The sequence below is a fragment of the Populus nigra genome, chromosome 8, assembly GCF_951802175.1.
Source record: "Populus nigra chromosome 8, ddPopNigr1.1, whole genome shotgun sequence".
NCBI lineage: Eukaryota > Viridiplantae > Streptophyta > Magnoliopsida > Malpighiales > Salicaceae > Populus > Populus nigra.
Genome location: NC_084859.1, coordinates 17,035,477 through 17,063,114, shown reverse-complemented (window position 1 = coordinate 17,063,114; position 27,638 = coordinate 17,035,477). Strand labels below are relative to the sequence as shown.

The 27,638-nt window shown below is 33.5% G+C and overlaps 2 protein-coding genes and 2 pseudogenes across 2 annotated transcripts; 2 read left to right on the top strand and 2 right to left on the bottom strand.

Moving 5' to 3' along the window:
- Positions 1–1,364: 1,364 nt before the first annotated feature.
- On the bottom strand, positions 1,365–5,785 carry LOC133701243 (transcription initiation factor TFIID subunit 11-like; annotated as a pseudogene).
- A 5,328-nt stretch (positions 5,786–11,113) lies between these two features.
- Positions 11,114–15,663, top strand: LOC133701793 (leucine-rich repeat receptor-like serine/threonine-protein kinase BAM3). The gene is made up of 2 exons (XM_062125883.1): positions 11,114–13,977; positions 14,916–15,663. Exons 1-2 carry the CDS (start codon positions 11,349–11,351, stop codon positions 15,251–15,253), a joined length of 2,967 nt encoding a protein of 988 aa, XP_061981867.1. The 5' UTR covers positions 11,114–11,348; the 3' UTR covers positions 15,254–15,663.
- Positions 15,664–17,946: 2,283 nt separating this feature from the next.
- LOC133700786 (uncharacterized) lies at positions 17,947–18,871 on the top strand (annotated as a pseudogene).
- A 4,435-nt stretch (positions 18,872–23,306) lies between these two features.
- LOC133700787 (plasma membrane-associated cation-binding protein 1) lies at positions 23,307–24,874 on the bottom strand. Its single transcript, XM_062124449.1, has 5 exons — positions 24,720–24,874; positions 24,470–24,624; positions 24,200–24,289; positions 24,002–24,086; positions 23,307–23,889 (listed from the first exon to the last, which is right to left on the bottom strand). The coding sequence occupies exons 2-5, from the start codon at positions 24,578–24,580 to the stop codon at positions 23,582–23,584; spliced, it is 594 nt and encodes a 197-aa protein (XP_061980433.1). The 5' UTR covers positions 24,581–24,624; positions 24,720–24,874; the 3' UTR covers positions 23,307–23,581.
- Positions 24,875–27,638: the final 2,764 nt, after the last annotated feature.

Genomic DNA, 27,638 nt, shown 5'->3' with positions numbered 1-27,638 from the left:
AAAATCATGAAGTAGCAATGTGACATTTGAGCTATTCTCATCACCAATCTGCGGTAATTTTTTTTTTAATAAATTAGCTTGTGTGATTGTGATGACGATCCGACTGGTGGAATATTATATTAATAATATGTTTGGAAGTGTAGTAACGATTATTTTTTAAAATTTTTTTTTCTAGAAATATATTAAAATAATATTTTTTATTTTTTAAAAATTATTTTTAACATTAGTATATTAAATAGGTTTATAAAAACAGTATTTTTGTATATAGCCGTGGATATTAGTGGAGGCTGGGCTAGGGGGAGTGCCTAACACCTTCTCCCATACATACGAGTCCAATCTCTGGCATTTTGTGAATTTTGGTTGGGCATTTATGCCGGACTCTCACAATGTTAGGCCCATATACATTGTTTGGCTTTACAGTTAGGTGTTTTTTGAAATGTTTTTTTTTAAAAAAACAATTTAATGTTTCTCAAAGTATTTCTTAATGTTTTTTATACAAGGATGTCAAAATCATTAATTTAAAAAACATCAATTTCAGCCACGTTACTAAGAACATACTCAGTAGTTATCAAATATGTCTTCCTTCAAATCGGAGTTGTTGCTTATATATATATATATATATATATATATATATATATATATATATATATATATATATTATTTTACAACTCTAGAGTTTATCTTTATTTATCATCTTTTTTATTTTATTTTTCTATTTAAATATCGTGCATAAATATACATATTAGACTAGAAATGTTAGTGCTCGTGAAATTTTGTCTAATCTCTTCAAAGCAAAGTTGTTGTAGTCCAAGAAATTTGCACATACGAGTTGAACTATCAAAAGAAATTGATAAAGGCAATTGATAGCAAGGAATGGTTCATTGTCAATGGATATGGAACTATGCATGTGTTATAAAAAATCGAACGTAACATATTCTCAACGAAAAAATGATACAATACTATGTACTATATATATATATATATATATATATATATATTATAAGGTCCCGTTTGATATTGTAATTATTTTTTTTCAATAAACATAGAGAAAAACAACAACTTATTAAATGGCTAAAAAAGAACACAAGTTACAGTAATTAAGTGAAACTCAAATTACCACACTATTCAGCATCCAATATAAACTTTGCTAAATTATTTAAAGGTCTGCTCTGACCCTATCAAACTCTGTCCCAAGATAGGTTAAAAAACTCCATTATGCTGCTATTGACAAGGAATCCTATATCGATTTTTTTTTTAAATTCAAAATTTAAAATAACATTTTAAAAATTGCCTCGACTACTTTTTTTTTTTAATAAAAAAGCTGTAGATGACACATGATTTCAGAGTAGCAGATGACACTACAATTCTTCAAACTCTACTATTTCCACCAATAAACTCAAGGCTATTTGATCAATATGCATCACATTGTAACCAGTTGGTTATATACAAATGCATAAAAACAAGATTAGCATGCAAGATTAAGTAATGTGTAACGTGTAAACAGTTCGATTTCAGAAACCTCGAGCAAGCAACCACCAAATATGCGCCTGGGTTCCATCTACCGAAAGAACCTTGGTAACTGATCTCTTCGGTACGTTGCCTTCAAGCTTCAGTCTTCTACATGCTTCTCTACTGTGGCAAGGCCTGGTTGGCCCCGATTCCTTCCTCTCCTTCATTACAAATCTAGCTGTAAGCCATATAAAAGAAACACGAACTAGGCAGAGTTATTCAAGCACCTATATACGAACTTTAGTCCAGTCTAGTCAAGCATAGCACCATGCAGTTAAAAAAAAGGGGTAACTTCAAAGTGTTTGCCACAGGCCAGTCATCACGTTACTTGTAGCATGGCCATAGAAACACCACTTTCTTCCTTTCTTATAGAAATGAGTGACAAGCATTTCTATTCTGCAAAAGAAATTTACAGAAAACATTGACTATGCGTACCTGTTTCAACAAGTTCACCAACAAACATTTTTGCAATACCACAAACCACAATCATCACCGGTAAATAAATTTTCTGGATTCAAGTGATGCTCACCAACAACTGCATTCCCACCATGAGAGAAAAGTAAAGATTTCAGGTTAACATCAAAGAATAAAGAATCAACTTGCGCACAAATTAATGACATGAATGATGCATCTCAAGAAGGCTGAGTGGAAGAATTAACAAATGTAGCAGAATCAACTTGTGCAAAAAATAATGGCATGAATGATGCCTCTCAAGAAGGCTGAGTGGATGTAATTAACAAATGCAGCAACTAGGGTGTATGCCCAAAGGATCTTCTAGCAACTTATTCCCCACGACAGAGACAATATTCAACTTGCATGGATCAGCCAACAGGAGGTAGGTTAGAAGAAAAGACCACCATGTGCCAAATCAAAAAAATAAATTCCAAGGAAAAGGCATAAAACAAAAGAAATGGTATGAGAAAAAGAGGGATGGATGCAACCAATAGGAAAACATACCTTTCATATTAGTCTTTTGCAGTGCAGATCTACGGAATGATTCATACCTTCTCATCTGTTCTCCAGTAAACTGAGCTAAAATAGCCCTGAATAAAGAAACAAAGGGCAATAGTTCAAAGAAATGCCTTCTTTTTATAAATTATTAAATGAGGTGGATAAGGTGGCAATAGGCATTTGAAGTAGTTCCTTTTGTGTTTCCTAGAACTCCACACAATGTCGATTTCTTATTGCATCCCTAATATTTTACCATCATTCATAATTTTCAAGAAATAAGAACCTGAGGAAAGGAATCAACCAATAGCTTTAAGATCATTTTTTTTCCAATTTAAAAAGTGGTACCTTTTGATATTTTATATCATCCATTTGGATAATGGCCTGACTCTCGGCAACGCCAAATTCTTTTTTTTTTATATATATATATTTATTTGGCTGACTGTCATGAATAAATAATTAGCAGGCTTTATATCAAACATTCTATTTTGCTTTTCAGATGTTTCAAGAACATCACGTCCAATTGATGTTTCACTTCTCTTATTGTTCTGTTCTATTAAACTTCATTTTACAATGATGGGATTTGAACTAGAATACCTACATTTAAAATAGGTGCAATTACCATAGCAACACAGCAAGTCAGTAACCTACCTTTCAAATTAATGCAATTACCACAGGATTTGAACTAGGACATCCACTCTTATTACTATCTCATGCAACTTAAGATACAAAATTTAGTGTGCTAGCAATCTGGGAATAATGCCTAAAGGGGGACCATCCAATCTTGCTCCTCCCGTGGCCAATCTAGGAACACATGAGAACATTTCTAGTAGTACCACAAGAAAACAAACATCTCTCTTTTGTGAAATCAATCATTCTCTTCTTCTCTATTTTTTGAAGAAGTCAACATTCTTGTTACCACAAAACCAATAAAATTTACAAAATGATTCTACAAAATCAACCACTAACATTCTTCTATAGCTGCATTATTATCGAGTTTGAATTCAGTAATGCATCAAGCATCATTGTTGCTGTAAAAATCTCAACTAAAGCATTTAACCACCTCAAATTCCTCTATAGAATAATTAAAAGCTGAAATAACTGAAATTAACAACCAACCCAAGTCATCTGGGAACAAGCATCTAGAAAAGTAACTGAGACAACTATTGCAACTGGCTATCATGTCATGCGAAAATGAGCTTTTTGTAATCCCAAGCTTTACACTCCAAGCTTTCTTACAGAGGGGATCATAAAAATACTCAAAGCTTGAAGGTCTATAGGATGAGGCTATTGTTTGTAGATGATACTCTTTGCGAGAAGCATGCACAAGGGCTGAAGCTAAAATATTTAAAATTTATAGGCAATCTGAGTCTAGCTGGAACTGATGGCAGTGAAAAACAAAGAGTTCAGACACTTAACATTCAACAAAACCATATTGAGCCTATGCACCAGACTATTTACTTCCTCGTATCAACAGCCAAAACATGCCTCTTCTACCATGTAATGCACTCCGAACACAACTGCTTAGCCTCTGAACTATTGCAGTCCTGCTATTCTCAATTCTTCAATACCATCACAATGTCAACAGAAACAAGCCTGCCCAGAAAGCGCAAAAAGAAAAGCCAAGCAGTGCACCCCTGCTCACCTTTTAATCGATTTCCTTATCTCTAACATCTTAGAAATAGATCAGCTCCATTAAAAGAGTGCCTTCAAACAAAGACTTAAGAGATAACTCATTTACGACCAACACATACAACAGAAAATTCCTAAACACTATTCTTTATTTCTCAGCTAGTCTACCCATAATACACATTCAAACACATTAAAGACGACAGACGATAAATTATGAATCTAAAAAGCTTTACTTACTGCATGTTGGCCATTTTATCTGGATCAGCAGTAGAAGCCAACTTCCAAAGCTCAACATCCATGTTATCTTCCTCTTCCTCTTCCTCCTCATCTTGTTTATTCTTTCCCTTCTTGCAGAGCCCAGCATAGGCCTTGAAGTAGATGGATTGTCAGAGGGGTGGACAAAATCGCTGCCTCCTCCGCCAAGGTCATCATCATCTTGAGCAACAGAAACAGCAACAGCACCCTGAGAATCAGCAGGAGTAGCAGCAACATTAGAAGTTTGAGTGTCATAATCATCCTGGGCAATTGGGGATTCTGGTGGTGATTCTTCTTGCTCCACATACGCTGCCTCGAATGGATCCTTTGAGTGCTGCATTGCCCTGTTAGTACATTAAGGTAAGCCCTGAGCATTTTGTCGAACACCTTGAGCACAAAAAAACTGACGATAAAATTTCGAGCCGAGATTAATGAAAAGAACCTCAAGAAGAAGAGGCGAGTTGGATTAAATAAAATGAGAAAGAAAGTAAGTGCTTGATAAATGGATTATTAAATAATCGGATAGCTAGTAAACCACGCTAGAAGATCGAAAACAGCAACACGGATCTCTCGAAGCCATGCCCTCACTTTGTTTTCCCTTTCGTTTTCATTTATTATAATTAACGTTCGCTTCCTTTTCAATTAGGCCTCCAAAATTTGGTTTCCCTTAATTATAACCAAACAAAAAAGGTTAAACTATAATTACCACCTAATTACTACCGTTTTGTTTTTTTCAATGCTCCATTTCAGTCTATGTTGCTTAAGAATCTCCAATATCAACCTTATATATTTTCAATCTTTCTTTTATTACGCTTGCCATCCATTGAATTGACAGCCATGGTTGCCTCAGTGCCATTCTAGAATTTTAATTTCTTTTTTTTTTATATATAATTTTTACGAGTTTCATGGGATATCATCACAGCTGGTTTTGGTTCCAGAAAAGAAAGATGCGGGGGAAAAATTAAAAAAAAAGAAAGTGAAAAGGAAAATCAGAAAGAACTGAACGATATTCAGCTCCTGTCAAAACATGGAATCACATCGAACACCCATTGAATGGAATCAAAACAAACTTGATACTACACTACAAAAAGTATAAGGATTCATGCATTTAATTTATCAACTTCAAACTTTCGGTAAAGTTGTAGAAGAACCCAGGGAAAACAACAAGATATCGACACAAATACTATATCTCCTCCTGTCCTATACTGGCTCTATATATGAAAACTACCATGCATCATCGTGTATGATCATGTCAAGAAAAAGAATCAATATACAATAATGGCAAAGTCATGTCAAATGGGCTTCAGATTACCACCAGAAGAGTACAGAAATCACCTAAAATTTTAAATCTTTTAACATGATATCAGATAATACTTAACCAAACGATAAGCAGTTTGAATTTTATTTTTTTATTTTTATTCTATTTGATAAAAAAATAATTACAACAAAACATGAATTTGTGTAAGTTTTAAGTTTATAGATTAAATAATTATATAAGTTATACATTAAAACGAATGTTAGCTAGAAGCCATTATAGACTATACAAGCAGATAACTCAGTTAGGAACCCCACGGCAACATCCTCAAGATATCATCCAGAATTCGCCATGCACTTTGGACGTAGATCATTGGCTTCTAAATACAGACAAGGAGATGATAATTGATAAAGCCACTTTTAGATATATATATATATTCTGATAGAAGGAAGCAGACTAATAGCTGCTTCTATATATCTGGTGATGCAATGCCACTCAAAGGATCATCTAAAAGAAAGATATTTTAGGATCATGCAGATGCGTGTCTCAATAGCTACCATTCTTTATAGAACAACCAAGCGTCAAACTACTGACAAATAGCAACAATAATTAAATACTGTGCTTAACCACTTGATTATTACGTTGTTCGTATTGATATTTGAATTAGTTGATCAGAAGTGAAGATAGACGTTGATTAGTTGGATGGAAATTGTGTGTTTGCCGTGTTTTGTGCCTGTCAATTCACATATAATATAATCCAAAAAAGATCTGGCTAAATTAATACTTTATTTTTTATTTTTAGCTAGTAGAATTCGAACTTCTCATTATCAATAATAGTGATATTCCCATAAATTAATCCATCCCTTCCAACATGAGGGATTTGATCTTGAAAAACACATCTGATTGAGAAATTAGAACAGGATCGATCGGAAGTCTCTCGTACGTATATATGAACAGCTCACTTTGAAGAGAAGGTGTTAGAATGAGCTGGAAAGTCATGATCAAGTGAAAAAAAACACAAATATGCTGTCTTTTCCCTTCAAATATTAAGAGAGAAAAAATCAAAGTACTATAGTTTTTGTCAGAAAACTTTTATTGAATGCTTTATTTGAACGTATTTATAGTGATATGTTAGCTCATTTTATGCTGTATACAGAGATTCTTCCATAGATGGATCTCAAATCTAGGCGTACAAGCCTTTCTTGATTTCAATTTAATAAAATACATATCTTTGTCAAAAAAGAAAGAAAGAAAGAAAGAAAGAAATAATTATGAATATGAGGCAGCACGGCTGCCCACACACGCACATATATAGTCAATTGATTGCAACGATTGATAATAATAATTAATGCAACACCACCAATCACATAATTATGCTAGCTTGTACAGTAACAAGGAATCGGACATGATTGCTCCTCCACAAGTGTTTCTTAGCAAAAAAAAAAAAAAAAAAATTGTTTTAATTAAAAGTACAATAATTATCGTGCAAAATCAAAGACAATACTGAGTCAAATAATTATAACTTTTCTCAGTGAAGGAACGGTCTCTCTACGGCTAAAAGGGACCAGGGAGTGGGAAGATTCCATCGATGATGAAACCAGCACCATCAGTATGTATTGAAGGATGGAAACAAGCAGCCAAAATGTGGGCTCGGAGATAAAAGTTCTTTACTGAGGAAGCTGATGATCGTAATTTATTATTATTTTTCCAGCTTCTTTTTTATATGCTTTAATATATATTGGTAGCTTCCTGGTCCATTATAATTATAGCTATTGTCTTCTGTTCAGATAAACTCAACTCATGAACTCCAATTATGAGCCTCGATCGTGCCTCCGTAGCACCTAGCTATATGTATTATTTTCCTTTTTCTTTAAGAACATCTAGCTAGGGCTTGGCTTCTTTCACCAACCTAAAATCTCCATTGGTTTCTAGATTAGGGTTTCGCAATATTTTGTTTTCTCTGCTTGTAGCACCTAGAATTTTAAAAAATATACACCTATTAATTAATAAGAAACTAGACTTTTAGATTGATACTTAGAATTTGAATTCCAATTATGAGCCTCGTGCCTCCGTAGCTAGCATGCATCTAGCAAGTTAAATCTTCGTTTTCCTCATTTGTTTTTTCATTTCTAGTTTTGTATCGCGATTTTGCCACTAATTTTATAAAAAAAAAATCATGGAATTGGGATTAATTCCATCACAATTTAGTCACCGAATTTAAAATCTCACTTAATTCCTCCTTATAAATCTTCGCCCCCCTTGTAATTTTTTGTCGCAATTCCACCACAAAGTTCTATTTATATCCAGGCAGCTCCTACGTTCTCAACCTCAATATATCTTTCTCTTTTCTCCTCTCCTCTCTCATGTACAAAATCCTTTTTATCTAATCTTATCCTCTCAGGTCACCATCTTTCAAAGGACCACCAAGTCACCGTCAACGATCTCCCATGTTCAGCAACAACTCCCCTTCATCAGAACGTATTAATTTCTCCATCAACTATATATTTTCTTTAATATTTATATTTTTTTTCACTTGTCTCCCTAGAATTAGCTAGTTTGTTGAAATTTTTTTTACACATAATTTTGCAGGTGTTTTTTATTTAATGTATTATGAGTAATTATGCTAATTAATTAGATAAGTTGTGTTATAGATTGAATGATGATGATAAATGAAATTAAAGTTTATTACAAATTTGTGAATCTTGTTGGGTAAAGTTACAAAGTTACGATGAGTAATTAGATACCAAATTACATATATAATTACTATTTTTTTTTTGTGGAGAGTTATGTTTTTTTTTTGTTATACAATGCTGTGATTTTTTATGATGGGATAATGATTGTAGTCTTGAAATTAATTACATTTAATTTGATATTTATGTTTAAATACTTAAATTTATTATGATGTATTTTTAAAATTTTATTATATAATCAATGAAATAAATAAATTACTATTTTTTTAATATTTTTGCTAGAATTGCAATCGGAATTCAAAATTTGATTTTCTCGACCATTTTTAATGTTTATATTAATCTCATTTGCGATGAAAATTAGCAACAAAGTTTCTGGTGCAAATCAATCACAAACTATATATATATTTAGCGACAAAGGTTATTGTGATGGAAATATTCAATCACAAATTCCATTGCAAGAGATTATTTGTGATGAAATTTACGGATTTTGTGATCAAATATTTTATCATTAGTTTTCAATTTTCTACGCATGATTTTTTTGCTCGAGTTAATTATAACTTTTGGTCACAGATTATCAAAACTAATTATTAGCTCTCATGTTTCAAAAAGTGTATTTTAAATCCTTATATCTTTAAATCCATTTATAATTTGGTAATTTCGTAAATATTATGATGTTTTTCAATACATTTCTATTTTTTATTAAAAAAACAATCAAATTGAGAAAGAACAGTGCTACATAAGGGATTATTTAATAATTTGTGATACAAAAATTGTTTAATTAGTTATGATAAATTACAAGTATTGAGTTATAGTTGACTCATTTTGCTTGACCTTCATAAATAACAATTTAATCCAAACCCAACAATTATTTTATTCAATGAATAATAAATAATATATAAATATTTTTAAATTTGTTTTGAATCTCGAATCAAATATTGATATAATATATGCATATATGTATAACATCTAAAATCTTATCTTTTAATATATATATATATATATATATATTACTATTTTATTTTTTTAATAATAAATAATAGTTTTACAATGATATTTATATAGTTATTCGATGAATAAAATAGGAATATTTAGGTATATTTTATTGATAAAAAAGATATAAACATAAAAAAGCTGACCGTATAGCCATCGTGATCACCAATCCACATGCATGGATGTACTTTTTAAAACTAACGCTGGCTTTAGAAACAGTCCAAACAACTGATTGACCAAGTAAGTGTAGATTCCAGCAGGGCCACCGAGAGAGAGAGAGAGCTTAAAAGTGTGATGAATCTCTAAAATCAACCAACCCATGTAGTTGCTTTCACTTTGTTATATGCTGCGGTCTAAAGTGGGGGGTGGGGCAGTGCCCACTACGTTCTTTTTCCTATGCAAACAACATGTTACCGAAAGAGACCAATGTTTGTTCACACACATCCACCTCGAAAGAAACTAAGTTTGAAGATTTATCTTCGTGCCCTAAGTTGATTACATTATTCCTATGGGATAGAGAATGTTAATCGGATTAATTTCATTGATGAGCGGGTAGGCACTGTACATGTCCAATGGCAGCGTCCTAAGTAATACTTGATAATAATCCATGACTGTACCAAATACTTCCCTTGCTTGCAAAGAAAAGGAATGAGCAATCAAGCATTGGTTCGGCGCCCCCTGTCGAGGAAAAGTGGAGAAGAACAAAGTTAGCCACTGTTCCAACTAATGATTAACGGAGTCAGCAGCATTAGCAAGCTTGGAATCATCACCGATGGAAGAATATTGTTCAAGTGTTTGCATATACACACACACACACACACACACACACACACACACACACACACACACATTTTCTTCTCGCAATCCAAAGCTTGTGATTGAATAAATTAAAACCTGATGAAATCGTAGGTGTGCTAGGGTGATAGAAGAGGCGAAAAAAATTACTATCAAATATGATCAACGCTGCTGGGCTTCATCTCTGCTGCTAGTTCTTCATCATCAGGCCTTGATCATTAAAATAAAAACTTTAGATGCGTTCTTGTAGTTGGCAATTAAGTGGTGGTAAAGAAACACTAGCTAGCTAGCGTAGGCTATAGCTAACTAAGAAGATGGTGCATCAGATATACCACCCATTATTTATAATTACGATCCATAGTTTGTCAACTTGGTGCAATGCGAATTTTTTTTACAATTCTTTATCTTTGCAGGGTGATGAAAGCCATTGATGGCAAACAAGGAGCAGAAAGTTGACATAATAACACTAGATTATTGGTTCGAAGCTGGATAAGAACTACTCGTACTAAGAGTTGAAAACTTATTATTCAAACAAAGGTTCGAGAACTAAGAGATTATTTGGTGTAATCTATGAAAAATGATTTTTAACTTTGAATTAGAATTTAAGAATTGATTTTTTAAAAAATAACTATAGCAAAAACAAGTTTAAATGACTTCAAGTTAGAAATATGTCCAAGTAAAAACATCATAAAATTAAGTTACTCTTGCCAAGTAGGTGTTCTACTTCTTTCAGCTTGAAGTCAATTTACAAATTAAGTGCTGAGTGCATGTGTGTGTGTGTGTGTGTGTATAGCAATATTTTTGCTGCTTTAAATGTTCAATCGCGTCAAATCTGTGTGTACAAATGGATTCTATTCTAAGAAAAGTTAAAGCAAGGGCAGATGAGTAAGTTGGTGTTGAAAAGCAACGGAAGATTCAAATAATGGTTGATGAAACGGCCTGCTTGCTACACATCTTTATGCAAACATTTGCTTTTGCTTTTCTTTTTTTAAAAGCAAAAGATGGAACCAAAAAAAATGCTGAGCCAAAGAGAAAGATGACCTTGGATGCTGTTAATGTGCAACAAACAACTTTGCCTTTAGTTTCATCAGACCTCTTCCCCCTCACTCTGCCACACGCACACCTCTATCTCTGTGTTGTATAGCCTCAGTTAATTTTCAGATTTTACGAGATGGACACTTTTTTTAATATTTTCTCTCAATCTGATAAATAGGATATTCGGTTCTCTAGAACCCATTTTTATTTTTTCTCTCTAAACCACCAAAACTACTAGCATGGCTGCTTCTAATGTGAAGCTCGCCTTCTTCTCTTCTCTACTCCTTTTTTTCCTGATCAATCCCAGCCAATCACTTTCTTCACATAATATCTATCTCGAAAGACAAGCTTCAATCCTGGTTTCTGTCAGACAATCTTTCGAGTCATATGATCCTTCATTTGATAGCTGGAATGTGTCCAACTACCCGCTTCTTTGCTCTTGGACTGGCATCCAATGCGACGACAAGAATAGATCAGTGGTTGCTATTGATATATCCAATTCAAACATCACTGGCACTCTATCACCAGCGATCACTGAGCTTCGAAGCCTTGTCAATCTTTCGCTGCAAGGAAACAGCTTCTCTGATGGGTTCCCACGAGAAATTCACAGGCTTATAAGGCTTCAGTTCCTCAACATATCCAACAATCTGTTCAGTGGACAGCTGGACTGGGAGTTTTCTCAGTTGAAAGAACTTCAAGTGCTGGATGGTTATAACAACAATCTCAATGGTACGCTACCATTAGGTGTCACCCAACTTGCCAAGCTCAAGCACTTGGATTTTGGCGGGAATTACTTTCAGGGGACTATCCCTCCAAGCTATGGAAGCATGCAACAGCTGAATTATCTCTCATTGAAGGGAAATGATTTGCGTGGTTTAATACCTGGCGAGCTTGGTAATCTTACTAATCTTGAGCAGCTCTACTTGGGGTATTACAATGAGTTCGATGGAGGAATCCCACCTGAGTTTGGCAAGCTGATCAATCTGGTTCATCTAGACCTTGCAAATTGTAGCTTACGTGGACTGATACCGCCTGAATTGGGAAACCTCAACAAGTTAGATACCCTCTTCTTGCAAACAAATGAGCTCACCGGTCCGATCCCTCCCGAACTGGGCAACCTGACCAGCATCAAATCTCTTGATCTCTCAAACAACGCGCTAACAGGAGATATCCCACTAGAGTTTTCCGGTCTTCATCGTCTCACCTTATTGAATTTGTTTCTTAACAAGTTACATGGGCAGATCCCTCATTTCATTGCGGAGCTACCTGAGCTGGAAGTCCTGAAGCTTTGGCACAATAATTTCACCGGAGTCATTCCTGCTAAGCTGGGAGAAAATGGCAGATTAATTGAACTTGATCTGTCAAGCAATAAGCTTACTGGATTAGTCCCTAAATCTCTCTGCTTAGGAAAGAAGCTGCAGATTCTAATCCTGCGCATCAACTTTTTGTTCGGTCCTCTGCCTGATGATCTTGGTCATTGTGACTCTCTCAGGAGAGTTCGGTTGGGGCAGAATTTTCTGACTGGATCAATTCCAAGTGGTTTCCTTTACTTGCCGGAACTGTCACTCATGGAGCTGCAGAACAATTATCTGAGTGAACAGGTTCCACAACAAACAGGCAAGATACCGTCTAAACTTGAGCAGATGAATCTTGCAGATAATCACTTATCTGGGCCGCTTCCTGCATCCATCGGCAATTTCTCCAACTTGCAGATGCTTCTGCTCAGTGGAAACCGATTCACAGGGGAAATTCCACCTCAAATAGGTCAGTTGAAAAATGTCCTTACATTGGACATGAGTAGAAACAACTTGTCTGGGAATATCCCCTCTGAAATTGGCGACTGTCCTACCTTGACTTACTTAGATTTGAGTCAGAACCAACTCTCAGGCCCGATTCCAGTTCATATCACACAAATTCACATATTAAATTACCTTAATATATCCTGGAACCATTTGAACCAAAGTCTACCCAAGGAAATTGGGTCCATGAAAAGTCTAACCTCGGCAGATTTTTCTCACAACAACTTCTCTGGTTCCATACCTGAATTTGGACAATATTCATTCTTCAACTCCACATCATTTATCGGTAACCCTCAACTTTGTGGTTCTTACTTAAACCCATGCAACTATTCATCCATGTCTCCATTACAACTCCACGACCAAAATAGCTCCAGGTCTCAGGTCCATGGAAAATTCAAGCTTCTTTTTGCTCTGGGACTTTTAGTATGCTCTTTGGTATTTGCGGCTTTGGCAATTATCAAGACCCGAAAGATCCGAAGAAATTCAAATTCCTGGAAGCTCACAGCATTCCAGAAGCTGGGATTTGGATGCGAAGACATATTGGAATGCATCAAGGAAAACAACATCATAGGGAGAGGTGGCGCTGGCACTGTCTACAGAGGTTTAATGGCTACCGGAGAACCAGTAGCAGTCAAGAAGTTGTTGGGAATAAGCAAAGGCTCGTCTCATGATAATGGCCTATCTGCTGAAGTGCAAACATTAGGCCAAATTCGACACAGGAATATAGTGAGGTTGTTGGCATTTTGTTCCAATAAAGAGTCCAATTTACTTGTATACGAGTACATGCCAAATGGAAGCCTAGGTGAAGTTCTGCATGGGAAGAGAGGTGGTTTTCTCAAGTGGGATACCAGGCTGAAAATTGCTATTGAAGCTGCAAAAGGCCTATGCTACTTGCACCATGACTGTTCCCCTCTAATCATCCACCGGGATGTCAAGTCCAATAACATCCTGCTCAACTCAGATTTTGAGGCTCATGTAGCAGATTTTGGTCTTGCCAAGTTCTTACGAGACACTGGAAATTCAGAATGCATGTCTGCAATTGCTGGCTCTTATGGCTATATTGCTCCAGGTACCCCCTTTGCCTATATTTTCAAAATAACCTAAAACAAAATCAACTGGAAGATCACATACAGTAATTTTATTTTCAGCCAAATAATGAATTGGCCCTTGGAACCTGAGACCTTTTGTCTATGTTGACATGACATAGATTCTTCATTTAGCCACTAAGTAAAGCAATATCTCTCGCATTTTCCTTTGACTTGATGTCATGATTAACGCCCTCAATAATCTGGTTTAATCATTGTTTTAAAAAACTAATTATGGTGCTCATTTCTGTGTTCGAGTGGCAAATAAAAATGTAGAGTCTGTCCATTTTTGTTAGTTCTCATTTTAGATCTGCGATAAGAACTAGGTACTTTTCCTTGGACCGAAGTAGCAAGGCAGAGTACCATGTGGAGTGCAAGAATGGTGAAGGCTCCACTAACACAGATGAAAATTCTCCCTTTTACTTTTCATCTTGCTTTAAGCCTTTAACCCACACTATTAGTATTTGGTGTGAGCTTTTGTATTGGAAACCATAAACCAATCTTCACTCTTGCCAATAACTAGCTTGCCCTTTTTGACCCAAACCCAGAAATAGGAGCAACAGCAAAATCAGCATAAATCCAAATTCCAAGCAAAACCTCCTTTAGGATCCTGATTCGGATCTATCTAACCTTTACTTTCCCTAAACCCCAAAAAAGAGAAACATGTCTATACAACACAGTTATAAAGCGCAAACTGCCTTTTCTTTTTTTAACATACACAAGTAGTTGCTTTGCCTTGGGAGATGAGTTGAACACCACATCTTTTTCTGTGCAAAACAACAGTGCATGTCACAGAGATTCACTTAAACAAACAGTAGTGCATGGCATTGGTTACCCTCTTTTAAATAAACATTTCTATTCTATCACATTTTCTTCAAGACTATTACTTTGAAGCTTAGGACTAAGGAATTTCTTGTAACAGAATACGCATACACCTTGAAAGTGGATGAAAAAAGCGATGTCTACAGCTTTGGAGTGGTACTATTAGAGTTAATCACAGGCAGAAGGCCAGTTGGCGACTTCGGAGAAGAAGGGCTAGACATTGTTCAATGGACAAAGACACAGACCAAGTCAAGCAAAGAGGGGGTGGTTAAGATTCTGGATCAAAGGCTGGCTGATATTCCATTAATTGAAGCAATGCAAGTCTTTTTTGTGGCAATGTTGTGTGTTCAAGAACAAAGTGTGGAGAGGCCAACAATGAGAGAAGTTGTTCAGATGCTTGCACAAGCTAAACAACCCAACACATTTCACATGGAGTGACTTCACCAGACACATTATAGAAGTTGTTGACAACAAGAAGACATAGATGATTCACTGATTATGAGTGGTGAATGTCGGGGATGCAACTCTGTTCAAGCAGTATAACCAGGCTACCTTTGCTGCGATTATTATTTAAAGTATATAAATCATAAATGGTGCTTCTTCTTCTTTTCCCTTTTCCCTCTTAATGGGGTTACTGATGCTTAAAAGCATGTCTGGCTCTAATATTGTGCATGCCGTTGATTAGAGCTAAGCTGTAGTTAGCTTGGAGGGATGATTTTGGTCTCTTTATTTAGGCATGAAAACATGAATAGGAAAAGATGTACGTACTGCAAACCTATCTGATCGTGATTCCTGGCTTCATTATTATATATATATGTCATCATTTGGATGGCATGCTCTTGCTTTTATTGCTCAGATATTATTTGAAGGGTTACGACACCTTGTATCTGTAAGATATAATCATGAGTATAAATAAATAAATAAAGAGAAAGGAAAAATAAAGCAAGTTTAAGCACTAACTAGGCTCAAATATTGACTTGCATTGACCTGAGATTTATAGGCAATAAAATGATTATATACGAAGTGTAAACTAAGAAGATATATATATATATATATTCCCATTTGCAACTGCTTGAATTAAAAAAAAGATTTTTTTTAAAAAATTTAATAAATTTTAATGGAAACCTCATGATTTTTTAACTAAAAATAAAAAGACCAACCTACAAGATTTATCACTTATTCTCAATTAATATCAACCTTTGTATATTTTTAATATATTTTATACATGATATAGTCGAGGCTGTGGTATAACAACCATGCTATACTATAATCACAATTAAAACTGTGATTCAAACCATTGATGAGACACATTTGCGATTCATAAACTGTGAAGATGACACAAGTTGTACTTGTTGAAATATGTTTTAATAAATCATGGTTAATGTGCATATTTGAAGTTAAATTCAAAGTGGATTCCATTTATTTTTAGGATTAAAATTTTATTAAAAAATATTTTTTTATTTAAGTTCTTTAATATTAAACATTAACATAATTAAAACAAATTATATATGAATAATAAATTAATCTCAAAAGCTCTTAGTTGACATGTTTATTGTGAAACCCAAAACTACATAGAAAAAATATAAGGGTATCTTGTAATTTATTAGTGGTAAGTTGAAAGATTATGATAAACCTAAGCAAAATGTTACGAGTTTAACTCAATCGCTTGCGCTCAACTAGAGCTTTGCTAATCTATTTTAATTTTAGATTTGAGTTTATTATAAAATAATTATTTAATATATAAAGAATTATTTTTTATCAGCTTTTTCTTTCAAAAGAATTTTTTAAATCTGAACAATTCTTTCAACTCAAAAACCTCATATTTGAAACCAAAATATTCAAGTTTAATTTACTTTCTAAGATAGATAATCAAAACTTGTAATGGTAAGAATTAACTATAGTAATTACCATAATTAATGCTGTATTAATTTTAGTTTCAAAATCCACTATACAAAAAAAACATGAATGAAGAGTTATCTACACTATTTTTCCAATTTTATAGTCTTTCTCGCCTTACTTTTTTAGAGTTTTCTCCTCTAGTTTTGAGCTTAGGTTTGGTTTTGTCAAAAAATAATTTAGTCCATTAACTTTGGTTCATAGATCTTGTCTTTAAAGTATTTAAACAATATGATAGTTTTGAAATCACAAGAAATTTATTACAATCATTCAAGTTACACTAATTTAGAAGCAGTAATACTTTAAAAATAAATGATTTATCATTTACAACAACAAAAACTTTATTATTTTAAAGATTTTTAAATAGTACTCCTTTTTGTATTAATCTAAATATAGATATATTATGTAATTTATGTGCATGTTAGAAATGATTGTATTTCAATCTTTTGTACAATGTATGCTTAGCATGCATATTAGATTTTAGTTTTGATTACAAGTTTGTTATAATATATAAAATTATATGTTTATATCTTTAAACATATATGAATTCTAGTTTTTTAGACAATTTTTTTTATTTAATATGTTATCTATTCACTAGTTTAATTAATCACCTAATTTATGAACAACAAAGTATCACTAAAAAGTAATTTATTATTAATTAAAAAAAATTGGTTTAAACTTTAAAGGCATGTTATCTTTTAAACTTAAAAGGAATCTAAAAAAAGGGAGGAAAAAACCCTTCAATAGCCGATAACAAATCAAACATTATAGACATTTCCCCAAAACATTGTGGCTGCTAGCACACCATAAAAAAACTAAAAATTAAAAAAAATAAATCCAAATAGCTACTCTTTGCTGAGAATATAGAACCCCCTCTCTCTCAGAATTTGTTTTCTTCCGCAGCATCAGTAAAAAAATAAAAAATCAGCAGCAGCAGGAGGAGGGAGGCACAGCCAGTGTTGCACAAAACAGGTAATCCCTCTTCAGTTCCCAGATTCATATCTCTAATCTTCTATTTGCTTGCACATTTCTTTTTTTCTTAAATACCCACTTGTCCCGCTTACTGTTTCTTGTAATTTGATCGTGGCATTTTACTCTACACGCATATTTATTGAATCCCATTACTATAATTTATTGTCGAGTGACCATTTAGCTTGTTTATATTGATAATGATTCGTTTTATTGGAAACCAATTCAGTTCTCAATGCATTGATACCTATCAGGTTTCTAACAAGATGTCCCCTAAAACAGCACAAATCCGCCTTGTGAGTACGCATCCTGAGGTTTATATATGAATCATGTGATGATTCGTTTGCGCTTGTCGAAGTGCTTCTAGCTGATCGAAATATTGTAATAGATCATTGTCCAAGATTGTGTTTGGAAGTGGGTTGTGGTAGCAGATATGTTATTGCTTCTCTAGCTCTTATGCTTGGACAGGAAGTTTCAGGGGTGTCCTATATTGCCATTGATATTAATCCTCATGCATTGAGAGTGACCCTTGAGACGTTGGATGCTCATGGTGTTGATGCTGACTTGATGTGCGTGGATATATATTGCATCCGGGCTTGAGAAGAGGTTGTCTGGGATGGGGGATGTGATGGTTGTCAACCCACCATATGTGCTGCCAACGCCTGATGACGAGGCGGATAATGAAGGAATGGCCTCGGCGTGGGCTGGAGGGAAGATTGGCAGGAGTGTAATTGATAGGATTTTGCCTGTTGCTGATAGACTTTTGTCAGATAAGGGATGGTTATACATGGTTACCCTTACAACAATGATCCTCACATATATGTCTTCTGATGAGAAAGAAGGGGTATGCTTCTAGAATTTTTGTTCAGAGATCAACAGAAGAAGAGAGCCTTCACATCATCAAGTTCTGGCGTGATTCTGATATTCAACTGGATGCAAAGGAGATTTCAACAACTAAGAAATCGGTTCCTGCAAGGGTCATGGATCCACTTGTTTCATAACTTCCTCAATTGCCATTCTGGAGAAGTTGCAACAGCAATTGTTTATGAATCAGAAGGTAAACAAAAGGTTCGTGTTTTTGCCTGCCTCTTCTATATTTCTCTCGAAGTTATCTTACTTCGTTGTATCCTATATGATTATTTTGCCAGACAAGGGGTTTCATGACAGAAAAAGCTCAGATTTTTGCAGAAAGCTGTAGTCTCTCTCTCTCTCTCACTCTCACTCTCACTCTCACTCTCACTCTTGTATCTATCATCCACACTAACTCTCCAACATCTTACTTTCTTATTTGATTTGGAGGCAAGGCCTTCTAAATAGAGTTGGACTAAGGGGTGACCAAACCATTGAGCAAACCTGATTCCTTTTCTAATTCGCTTTTTTATTGTTTACATTTCCTTTCCCTTTTTCTTAAGATGATAGAAGGGTAATTAAAGAGTATATAAAAAAATGAAAGCATTTCCCGCTAATGGTAAACAATATTGAGAGTTTAAGGTTGGAGAAGAGAACAATAGCTGAATAGTCTGCTCAAGACCCATCATGATAACGTAGCAAAATGATTCAATTTGCCAGCGTCAGATGAAATTGTTCCAAGATACCATGCAGACCACGAGAGAAGAATAGAATAAGTCTTCATATCAGAGATTATTAGCTCAATTCTGATGAGAGGCAACCGGGGTCAAGCCAACCAGAGAGTAAGTAGCTGCCCCCAGCAAGATTGTTTAGGAAACTATCAACGAGGAGCGATTTCATTTTTTTGCTTTTCTTTTTGATAATTTCATATTGCCTTCTTGAGAAACACTAGATTATCTACTTGTTACAAATTATTTGATTTTCTTTTTTCCAGGCAAGTTGATCGAGTCTCATGTAACCTTGCATTTCAAAAGACCATTTTTGCATTTGAGGGTTATAACTCTAAGTTTGTAGACCTCTCTTCGAGATACTTTTAGAATCCATGGATATTGTTGAAAAACTTCACATGAGTCCCTTGTCGGCAACCTGGGTGGAGGAAAACTTCTTTTCTTCCTCTGATACCAGATGCATTGATTTATTGAGTCCGGACTGCTTCTGAAGATCATTCTATCAAGATCACGGCATTTATGATCTGTTCCTGTCCATTAATGCTTTTGGTTTATGGCAAATGCTTTTAAATGTTATGACAAAACTAGACATACCAGGTTTGCTCAGAACACTGTTGACCACTGTTAGGTGTTCGATCTGACCGCATTTGCTTCTGATATCGTTGGTCACTTTCAATCACAAGAATTATTTATTATTATTGTAGATAATCTGGCTAGTTAAGGAATGGCCTAGTCGCCAGACTTAAAATTCAGGGTGCTTGTTCTGCCATTGAAAGAAGCTTGTTTCATCGCTAAATTCCCCTTCACAACCGAAATTCTTGCTCATGCACGAACTTTGGCCCTAGACGTTCCCAAACGCACATAGCTATTTAATGCAAGCCGGCTACAACCTAAAGAGTCACTTGGAGAATGGCTTAAAGTCTTCACTGATGAGATACTAAAAAATAAGTAGTTTAGGATCAAAGTTTACACGGCAGATAAGCTGTTATTCTTTTAATTTTAATAATTTAATTTATTTTTTCTAGTTTAGGTAATTAATAGTTTATACTTGGTGGCTGAGAAGCTAAGCCGGTCTAAGCCGGTTAGTAGTTATAACCTCCAAGAGGTTTTTTTATGGATTTGAGGAGTTTAAGTATCCTTTTAGAGAAAGATAGAACAATTATATTTAAAATTTAAAAATATATATGTTAAAAATATTAAAAATAAAGAGATTAAGAACTTGAAATTTAGAGAATTTATGAGATATTTATATAATTCATGAGTTTTATCCTTTAGTTGAGATAAGGCAATGGATTACATTAATGTGATGGAAGAATGATAAATCTTTTAAGAAATTTTTTATACACGTAGAGATACAAGGAAAATAAAATAAAAAATATAGCTAAATTTAAAAAAGTTGAGCTATTTTCTTGTCTGAGCCGCTGGACAATCGTCCATGGCCATGCCAAAGACAACTGACCTCTTCCCTGGGCCCAAAAAAACCTGAAATTGTAGGGTTTTTATTATTATTATTATTCTTAGTGCTTTTTAATATCAATAAATTTGGATTTATCACCCACTAAATAAAAAAACTCAAAAAATATATGAGATATATTTATTAATTATATTTTATGAAATAAAAATTATCTTTACATAACAAAAGAAAACTTTCAAGTACGAAATAAAGATTGCCAGACATACATAAAAATAATAATAATTTTTTAAAAAATATTTTTAAATTCCTCTTTTATAGTTTTGCGTAAAGTTTTCGTTCATCTTAAATCTGCTTTGCTTTGATATGTGCTCTCTCAGATCCAGGAAGAGGATGCGTGAGAGAGAGAGAGAGCTTTTGCAGGTGTAGGATAACAGTTGCCATACCCACCAAGAAATTGTTAAATTTATTCTGATGATCGGGCTAGGAGCCATTCTCAGATTAGTTTGCAGCTGCAACATATATGGCCCACTGGGCAGTTCAAAAGATTTATCCAAGGGTAGCTGGGCTCACACACTGTGGATTGTGATTTCTTTTTAATTAAATTTCTCTGTTTTTTTTTATATAAAAATATGTAATTAATGACAATACCTATGCTATTTTTATTTTATATGTTAATGGAAGATAATTATTTTCGTGTAACAGTGGCGAAAATGAATTAAAAAAAGATCATGAATCTTTATGTGTAAACTAAAATTTAACTTTCAATCCACTTAAAGAACACAAAACAAAAGAAAATTCATAATTTATTATTTTAAAATAAAGTCTAATGATGCCTACAACCTACCTTCAAAGGAGGTTTTACAAAAATTTTAAATAAACTAGAAAATTTATTTAAAAAAAACAAATTAGAATTCAAAAGCATAAAGAAAATTAACAAAAAATCTTAAATAGAACACTAAATCCAGAAAACTCAAGAAAACTAACAAAATTAGTCTTTCTTAACCTAATTTTAGGAGATCAATCTAAGGTTCAATAACAGAAAAAATAGATTCTAATCAGATTTAAGCTTGGTTTGACGATCATATATTTTATTATGAATTCTTTTAATTATTATTTTAATCTGGTGTGATAGATATTTTCTTGAATTTAAATTTATAACACTAATCTATAAAAAGTTTATTTTCAGTCATGCAGAGCCCTACTACCTTTTCTTTTCAGGAAAGAGTACCTAGAGTCGAAGTCAATGATTTTTATGAAATATTTAAAAGTGTAGTAACTATTGCTTTTCACTTTAAAATATATTAAAATTTATTTTTTTATTTTTTAAAAAATATTTTTGATATTAGCACATCTAAAATATCTAAAAATACTAAAAAATATTAATTTAAAATAAAAAAACTAATTTTTTTCAAAAATATTTTTCAATCACATAAATAAAAGAACCCCACGGTTGGTTAGAGTTAGGTGTTAAAAGACAGGAACAAACAAATACCTGAGTATATATCCCATCCTAACATTTGAATTGATGTCAAAATCAACAGAAACACTCGTTTACATACGTGGAAGGTGTATTTGAATTAGCTTTACTTTTGTATTAACTTTCCAAAATCTTAATTTTTCTAAACCAAGAGAATCAGAAAAAATCAAAAATCAAAACATAAAAAATAAACCAATTAAAATGATTAAAGAATTTTTAAAAAATATTTATTTTGGTTTTGGTTTCAAAAACTAAAACTAAATTAACTCGACCAAACGGGTCCAAAGGGGTGCTATAAATAAATAAAATATATAACCCTAAATCATTCTTATTGAACCCACACTTGAGCTTATATTGTCCCTTCTCCGCAGCAGTAGCAGTAGCGCCCCCACCCATGACATTTTCTCTCGTTGTTGCTTTGGTAAGATCCAAAAGACTCCAATGGCAATATCGGCTTCAATGTTGTTTCTTCTTAAGACTTTTAATGGCAATAAATTTCTTTATTTGTCAAGTTTGTAATGCTTTGCAAATTTAAATTTTATTAACCAGTTGTTGTGTGTTGTGAAATTTCTTCTACCATTAATGGAGATTTGGAGTTCTGTTAAAGAAAAAATAGACCATTAGAATACGTATCTTACAACCAAAATCCGAAAAAAAAAAAGGCTGAGCAATTATAATCTGTTTTTCCCGATTTTGAACCTTAAATAACCAAACCTAATTGGAAATATATATCGGTTTAAACTGGTTTTAATTTTAAAATTTTAAAAAGAATTAGTTTGGTTGTTTTTTTTTGAAAACCAAACCAAATAAAAAATAATAACATGTATTAATCACCCTAAAATAATAATGAACCTCAGCAATGAAGGCCAAATTAAGCAAGGGGAACCTAAATAATCACTCCATTTTTTTAAATTAATATGGAATTAAATGCTAATATATAAGCTGTAAATAACTATTCCTCCAAGCTTTTAATTACAATGATATTTGGCATTCTTCTTTCCATGCTATTTTTAAAACCCCAACATCAAGCGAGAAATAATATTTTGTTCTTTGTCAAGCTTGACACAATAGAAAATGACATGTATCATCCAACATTAATATATAATTAGACAGACAGGCTAGCAGACGTAAAGCGGGAGAGAACAATTATTTATGATCGATCCTATTCAAAGAAATTCAATTACTTTTTTAAAAAAATTATGAAGAAGAAACCGAGTAATTAATGTACCGGTACCCACCACTTCTCTAGATAGTAAATTAATATTACAATTTCAAAAAAAAAAAAACACACACAGAAATATATGATCCAAACTTACAAGGAAATTAAGGATACATATTCATAAAGAATAACAAATGTTCTTTTTTTTTTTTTTCATTTACTGCATGTAACCTTTTTTCACAAAGACGGGATTTAATTACTTCTTGATGACGAGTCACGGCTTTGGTGGCTCTGCTTCCTCCACCTTGGCAGGTGTTTCAGCCACAACTGGAGGTGGTTCAGTCTTCTCTGAAGCCTCCGCTACTACTGCCTCTTCTTTCTTCTCTTCCTCAACTACTATCTCCTTCTCTGTGCTAGTAGTTGCTTCCTCGGTTTTTGTTTCGGGTGCTGGTGCCTCGACTGCCTTTTCCTCTACCGGAATAAAGGTTGAGACTTTTTCAAAGACGAAGAAAATAGGACCCGAAACATAGGCTGGTCCATATTTTGAAGATGCTTCAGATACTAGTTTTGATCCTGGAAACTCTGTGCATGCAAAAATACAGCAAAGTAAACAGAGGTGGTAAAAAAATTAACGCTTATTAAATCTTGAAAGAAGCCAAGGGAGGAAGAGAGGGTAGATTTTCTATATATATACCGATTTTAACAAGCTCATCAAGGAACTTTTGAACTGAAGTAGATTGCTTCTTTAATCCTGCTTCTTTGGGATCCTTAACTAAGGTCTGTTTCAGGTTAATTATATATTTACAAGATCATGTTAGTATTTTGTTTCATGTATATATATATATAAAAATATATAGGCAGCTAGATTTATTTGCGCGTGTGATTGACTGACCTTGATTTCAGCTGATGAAGCTTCATAGATTTCTATCACTTTAGGTTCAAGTTCAGTCTTCTTCTCTTCAAACTCCTTACTGATTTCTTCCTATTAATTAAAGCAAGAAAGATATTGCAAGTTCATTATTATAAAACAGATACACAGCAGTACATCTACATGCTTCAATTAACATAGTAAATATTTTGTAAGCTTCTTTCTTGCTAGTTATAATATTCTTGTCGAAAAAAGAAGAAATTCAAGAGTTTAAATTCAAGTTAGAAAGAGGACCTTCGATTCATCAAAGGTCTTGCAAGCTTCAGCTCCAGCTGCCTTCTTGGCACTGTCCTTCTCAAAAACCTTCTTGATCTTTGGAAGAACCTTTGATTTCCAATACCCCATTTCTCTCTTGTCTCAACTCAACAGATTAATCCAAACAACAAAATCTATCCAACAAAAAAATATGTGTGTGAATAATAAGCTAAAGAAGCAAAGTTGATGAAGTAGCCCAGCGAGTCTGTGTGTATATTTTCTCACTTACTTTCGAACTGTGTGTAATGCCTCCGGGTTAAAGGAACATGATGCTAGAGAGCATGGCATCATATAGATACACTTGTAACAAAACAACCCCTTGTTTTCCAACTAAATTACCATAAATACCAGCTTAGTCATTCCCACCCGCCAACCTCACCATGCTAATGACCCTCTCTGACCCTCTGCTTCCCTACCAAAGGACAGTCCATGCAGGGCTATGAATGTCCACAAATCTGGGTAGATATGATTGAAAGAAAGGGTGGTTTTGTAAATAAACAAGGGAAGGGAAGGATAAAATAAGCTGGAGATGCCAGTTGGCAATCAACCTCAACGAAAGGTGGCAAATATGAGAAGTGGGTCCTCACTCAAATGTTGATGTTGACGTGTAACAAAATATGTCTCTTCTTTGGCTTCTCACGTGGCTCCGCTGGTACTACTACTTTCACGCCGTCAATGACTACCCCCGCTCCTCCTCCTCCTCCTCCTCCTCCTCAAGCAAACAAATTACAACCTCTTGATTCGACAGCTCTAGTCCATGGTCATGATATTCCAACATTCATCTCCAATTTGCATTTTTATGAATCTTTTAATTTTTTTATTGATTGATTGCGTTTGTACCATTTTTCTATGGTGATTTATGGGATTGAACCAATCAAATTCGGTAATTTAATCGTTAATTCTTTATACTTATTCCTGTATGATATGTGTGTATATCAATTGTGTATATAAAATGTGTAATGTTTTACATTTTATCTTTTATATTCATTTTTCTAAAACAAGTTTTGATTTTTTCTTAAATTTGATAACCTTATTTAAATAAATTTTGTAATCTCATTTTCTTTTCTATTAAGAGATTTTAACCCAGAATTTATTGAAGAAAAGAAATATAAATATCAATATTAGAGTTCCAAATCATTTTACTCGATCAACTTGATCATATATGGTTTAATTGAGGATTTTACCTTCAAATAAATTGTAGCCTCTTCCTACACATTAAATGATTATATTCCATTATAAATATTAACTCGTGGTGTTTTTGAGTTGCCGAGTCATTGTAAAATAATTAGATCGATGGGATGCTCGAACATACAAATTAAGGGGATGACAAACATACTTAAATGCGTAATAAATGAGGTTCTGAAAATCTAAAATTCAATATATATATATATATATATATATATATATATATATATATATATATAATTCAAGAGAAATAAGGTGGAGAAGAAGAAGAAGAAGAAGAAGAAGAAGAAACATATATAGCTAGCTCGCAGTCGCATGCACATGGGGTGCTTGATTACAATTTCTGCGTCGGCAAACACAAGGAGTGGAAGACAAGAAACAAGGATTAGTTAATGGTGGGGTTGATGCTAATGAAAGTTTTTTTCTATTATTTGATACCTTGAGACATTATGAAATATTGGATTTAGTACGTCATGCGCTGTTAATTAGCAGGAGGCTACAGCTAGATTACTTGACAAATATTATGTTGCAAACGCAGGTTGTTGGTATGTTTGTTTATGCTTACGGTAATAATATAACAAAGATTGAACTGTCCTTCATTTGTAGATATCTGTCAACAGCTCTAAATCGGAGGCACAAGCTTTGATTTATATATATATATCGAGGTGTTAAGCAACAGATGCACCTCATTGATCAGTCATTTAGGCAGTCTTAGACACCCATGGATTGAATATAATTAGATTATGTCTATTTTTAACTACGGTTTTGTAGACTAACAAAAACTTTGACAGGAATAATTATCAACTATGCTTAATTTGTTCAACTTCTATCCTATGAATATTATAACTACGTACGATTCTGCTCTTGTCATCAAAGATTTATATTCTAAATTTTTTTTAAAAAAAAGTTTGAAAGATTCCGGCCTACAGAAAAGGAAAAGGAGAGGGTGAGATTCTACAGGTAATAATATTCAAGAGATTTGACAGAGCAATACTCTTAGAAAATCAATCGCCATAGCGTTCGGCTTCAATTTCACAAGCTATTGTTCCCCCAAGAACAAGAAAAGAGGATATTTCACAGGCTAATCCGCAGGTAAGATGGGGTTTTGACTTCCCATGTGTCATTCCATGCTACAGTATTTTTGAAAGTTGCACCATGGCTAATTCTCACTCAGTGCATAAGATAATATTAATCTTACGTCAGAGGAAGAGGACATTCACCTTTCAGAACCATCGACATTTTAATTTATGGGCTCCCAGTCACTTGGTATATATTTTGGTCATAGGAAACTAGGTATTCAGAGCCAAAAAAAGAAAGAAAAAGAAATCAAGTATAAATTGATTTATGATCTTGATGGCACATGCCTCTCGAATGTATATATTTCCTTGATCAAGCTTTTTCGGTTCTAATATTTTTTTATTTTATTTTTTTATTAACATAGATATCTGGACCAGCTTGTGTGTATCTTGACTAATCTCACATATTCTGAAATTAACGACCATATAAATCTTTAGTGGTCATCATATTAGCAACCACAGGGCTCGAACCTGAAATTATAAAAAAAAAACTCCTTAATTTCAAACTCTTATCAGTTGAATGACTAATACATTATTTAAAAATATCCAGGTGTTATTTTCATGTAATATAAAATAGTTAAAAAAATGGTATTTGTCAAATCATAGGAGGGACCTGATCCAAAAAATATATAACTGATAAAGACATGCTTCCAATGAAGCACAAATTCAAACGTTAATTTTATATCCTTTAACATTTCTATTTCAGTTTGGTCCTCCTATCATTTTCTGATAACACAAATAGTAAAAAGAAAAAAAAAATCCTATAACATTTGTTAGTACTGGTGTGATTTAAGAAATAGAAAAGTTAATCCCCAAAAACTTACAACCCATATCTCAATAATTGTTTTTATTGATTTGGTCCCTAAAGGTTTTAGAATATTTAATAA

Excerpts from the sequence above, each read along its gene's own strand:
- LOC133701793 (XM_062125883.1), top strand. The coding sequence starts at position 11,349 with ATGGCTGCTTCTAATGTGAAGCTCGCCTTCTTCTCTTCTCTACTCCTT. Across the intron at positions 13,978-14,915 it reads TTATGGCTATATTGCTCCAG|AATACGCATACACCTTGAAA; the intron begins GTACCCCCTTTG and ends TTCTTGTAACAG.
- LOC133700787 (XM_062124449.1), bottom strand. The coding sequence starts at position 24,580 with ATGGGGTATTGGAAATCAAAGGTTCTTCCAAAGATCAAGAAGGTTTTT. Across the intron at positions 24,290-24,469 it reads AGACCTTTGATGAATCGAAG|GAAGAAATCAGTAAGGAGTT; the intron begins GTCCTCTTTCTA and ends TTTAATTAATAG. Across the intron at positions 24,087-24,199 it reads CTTCATCAGCTGAAATCAAG|ACCTTAGTTAAGGATCCCAA; the intron begins GTCAGTCAATCA and ends AACCTGAAACAG.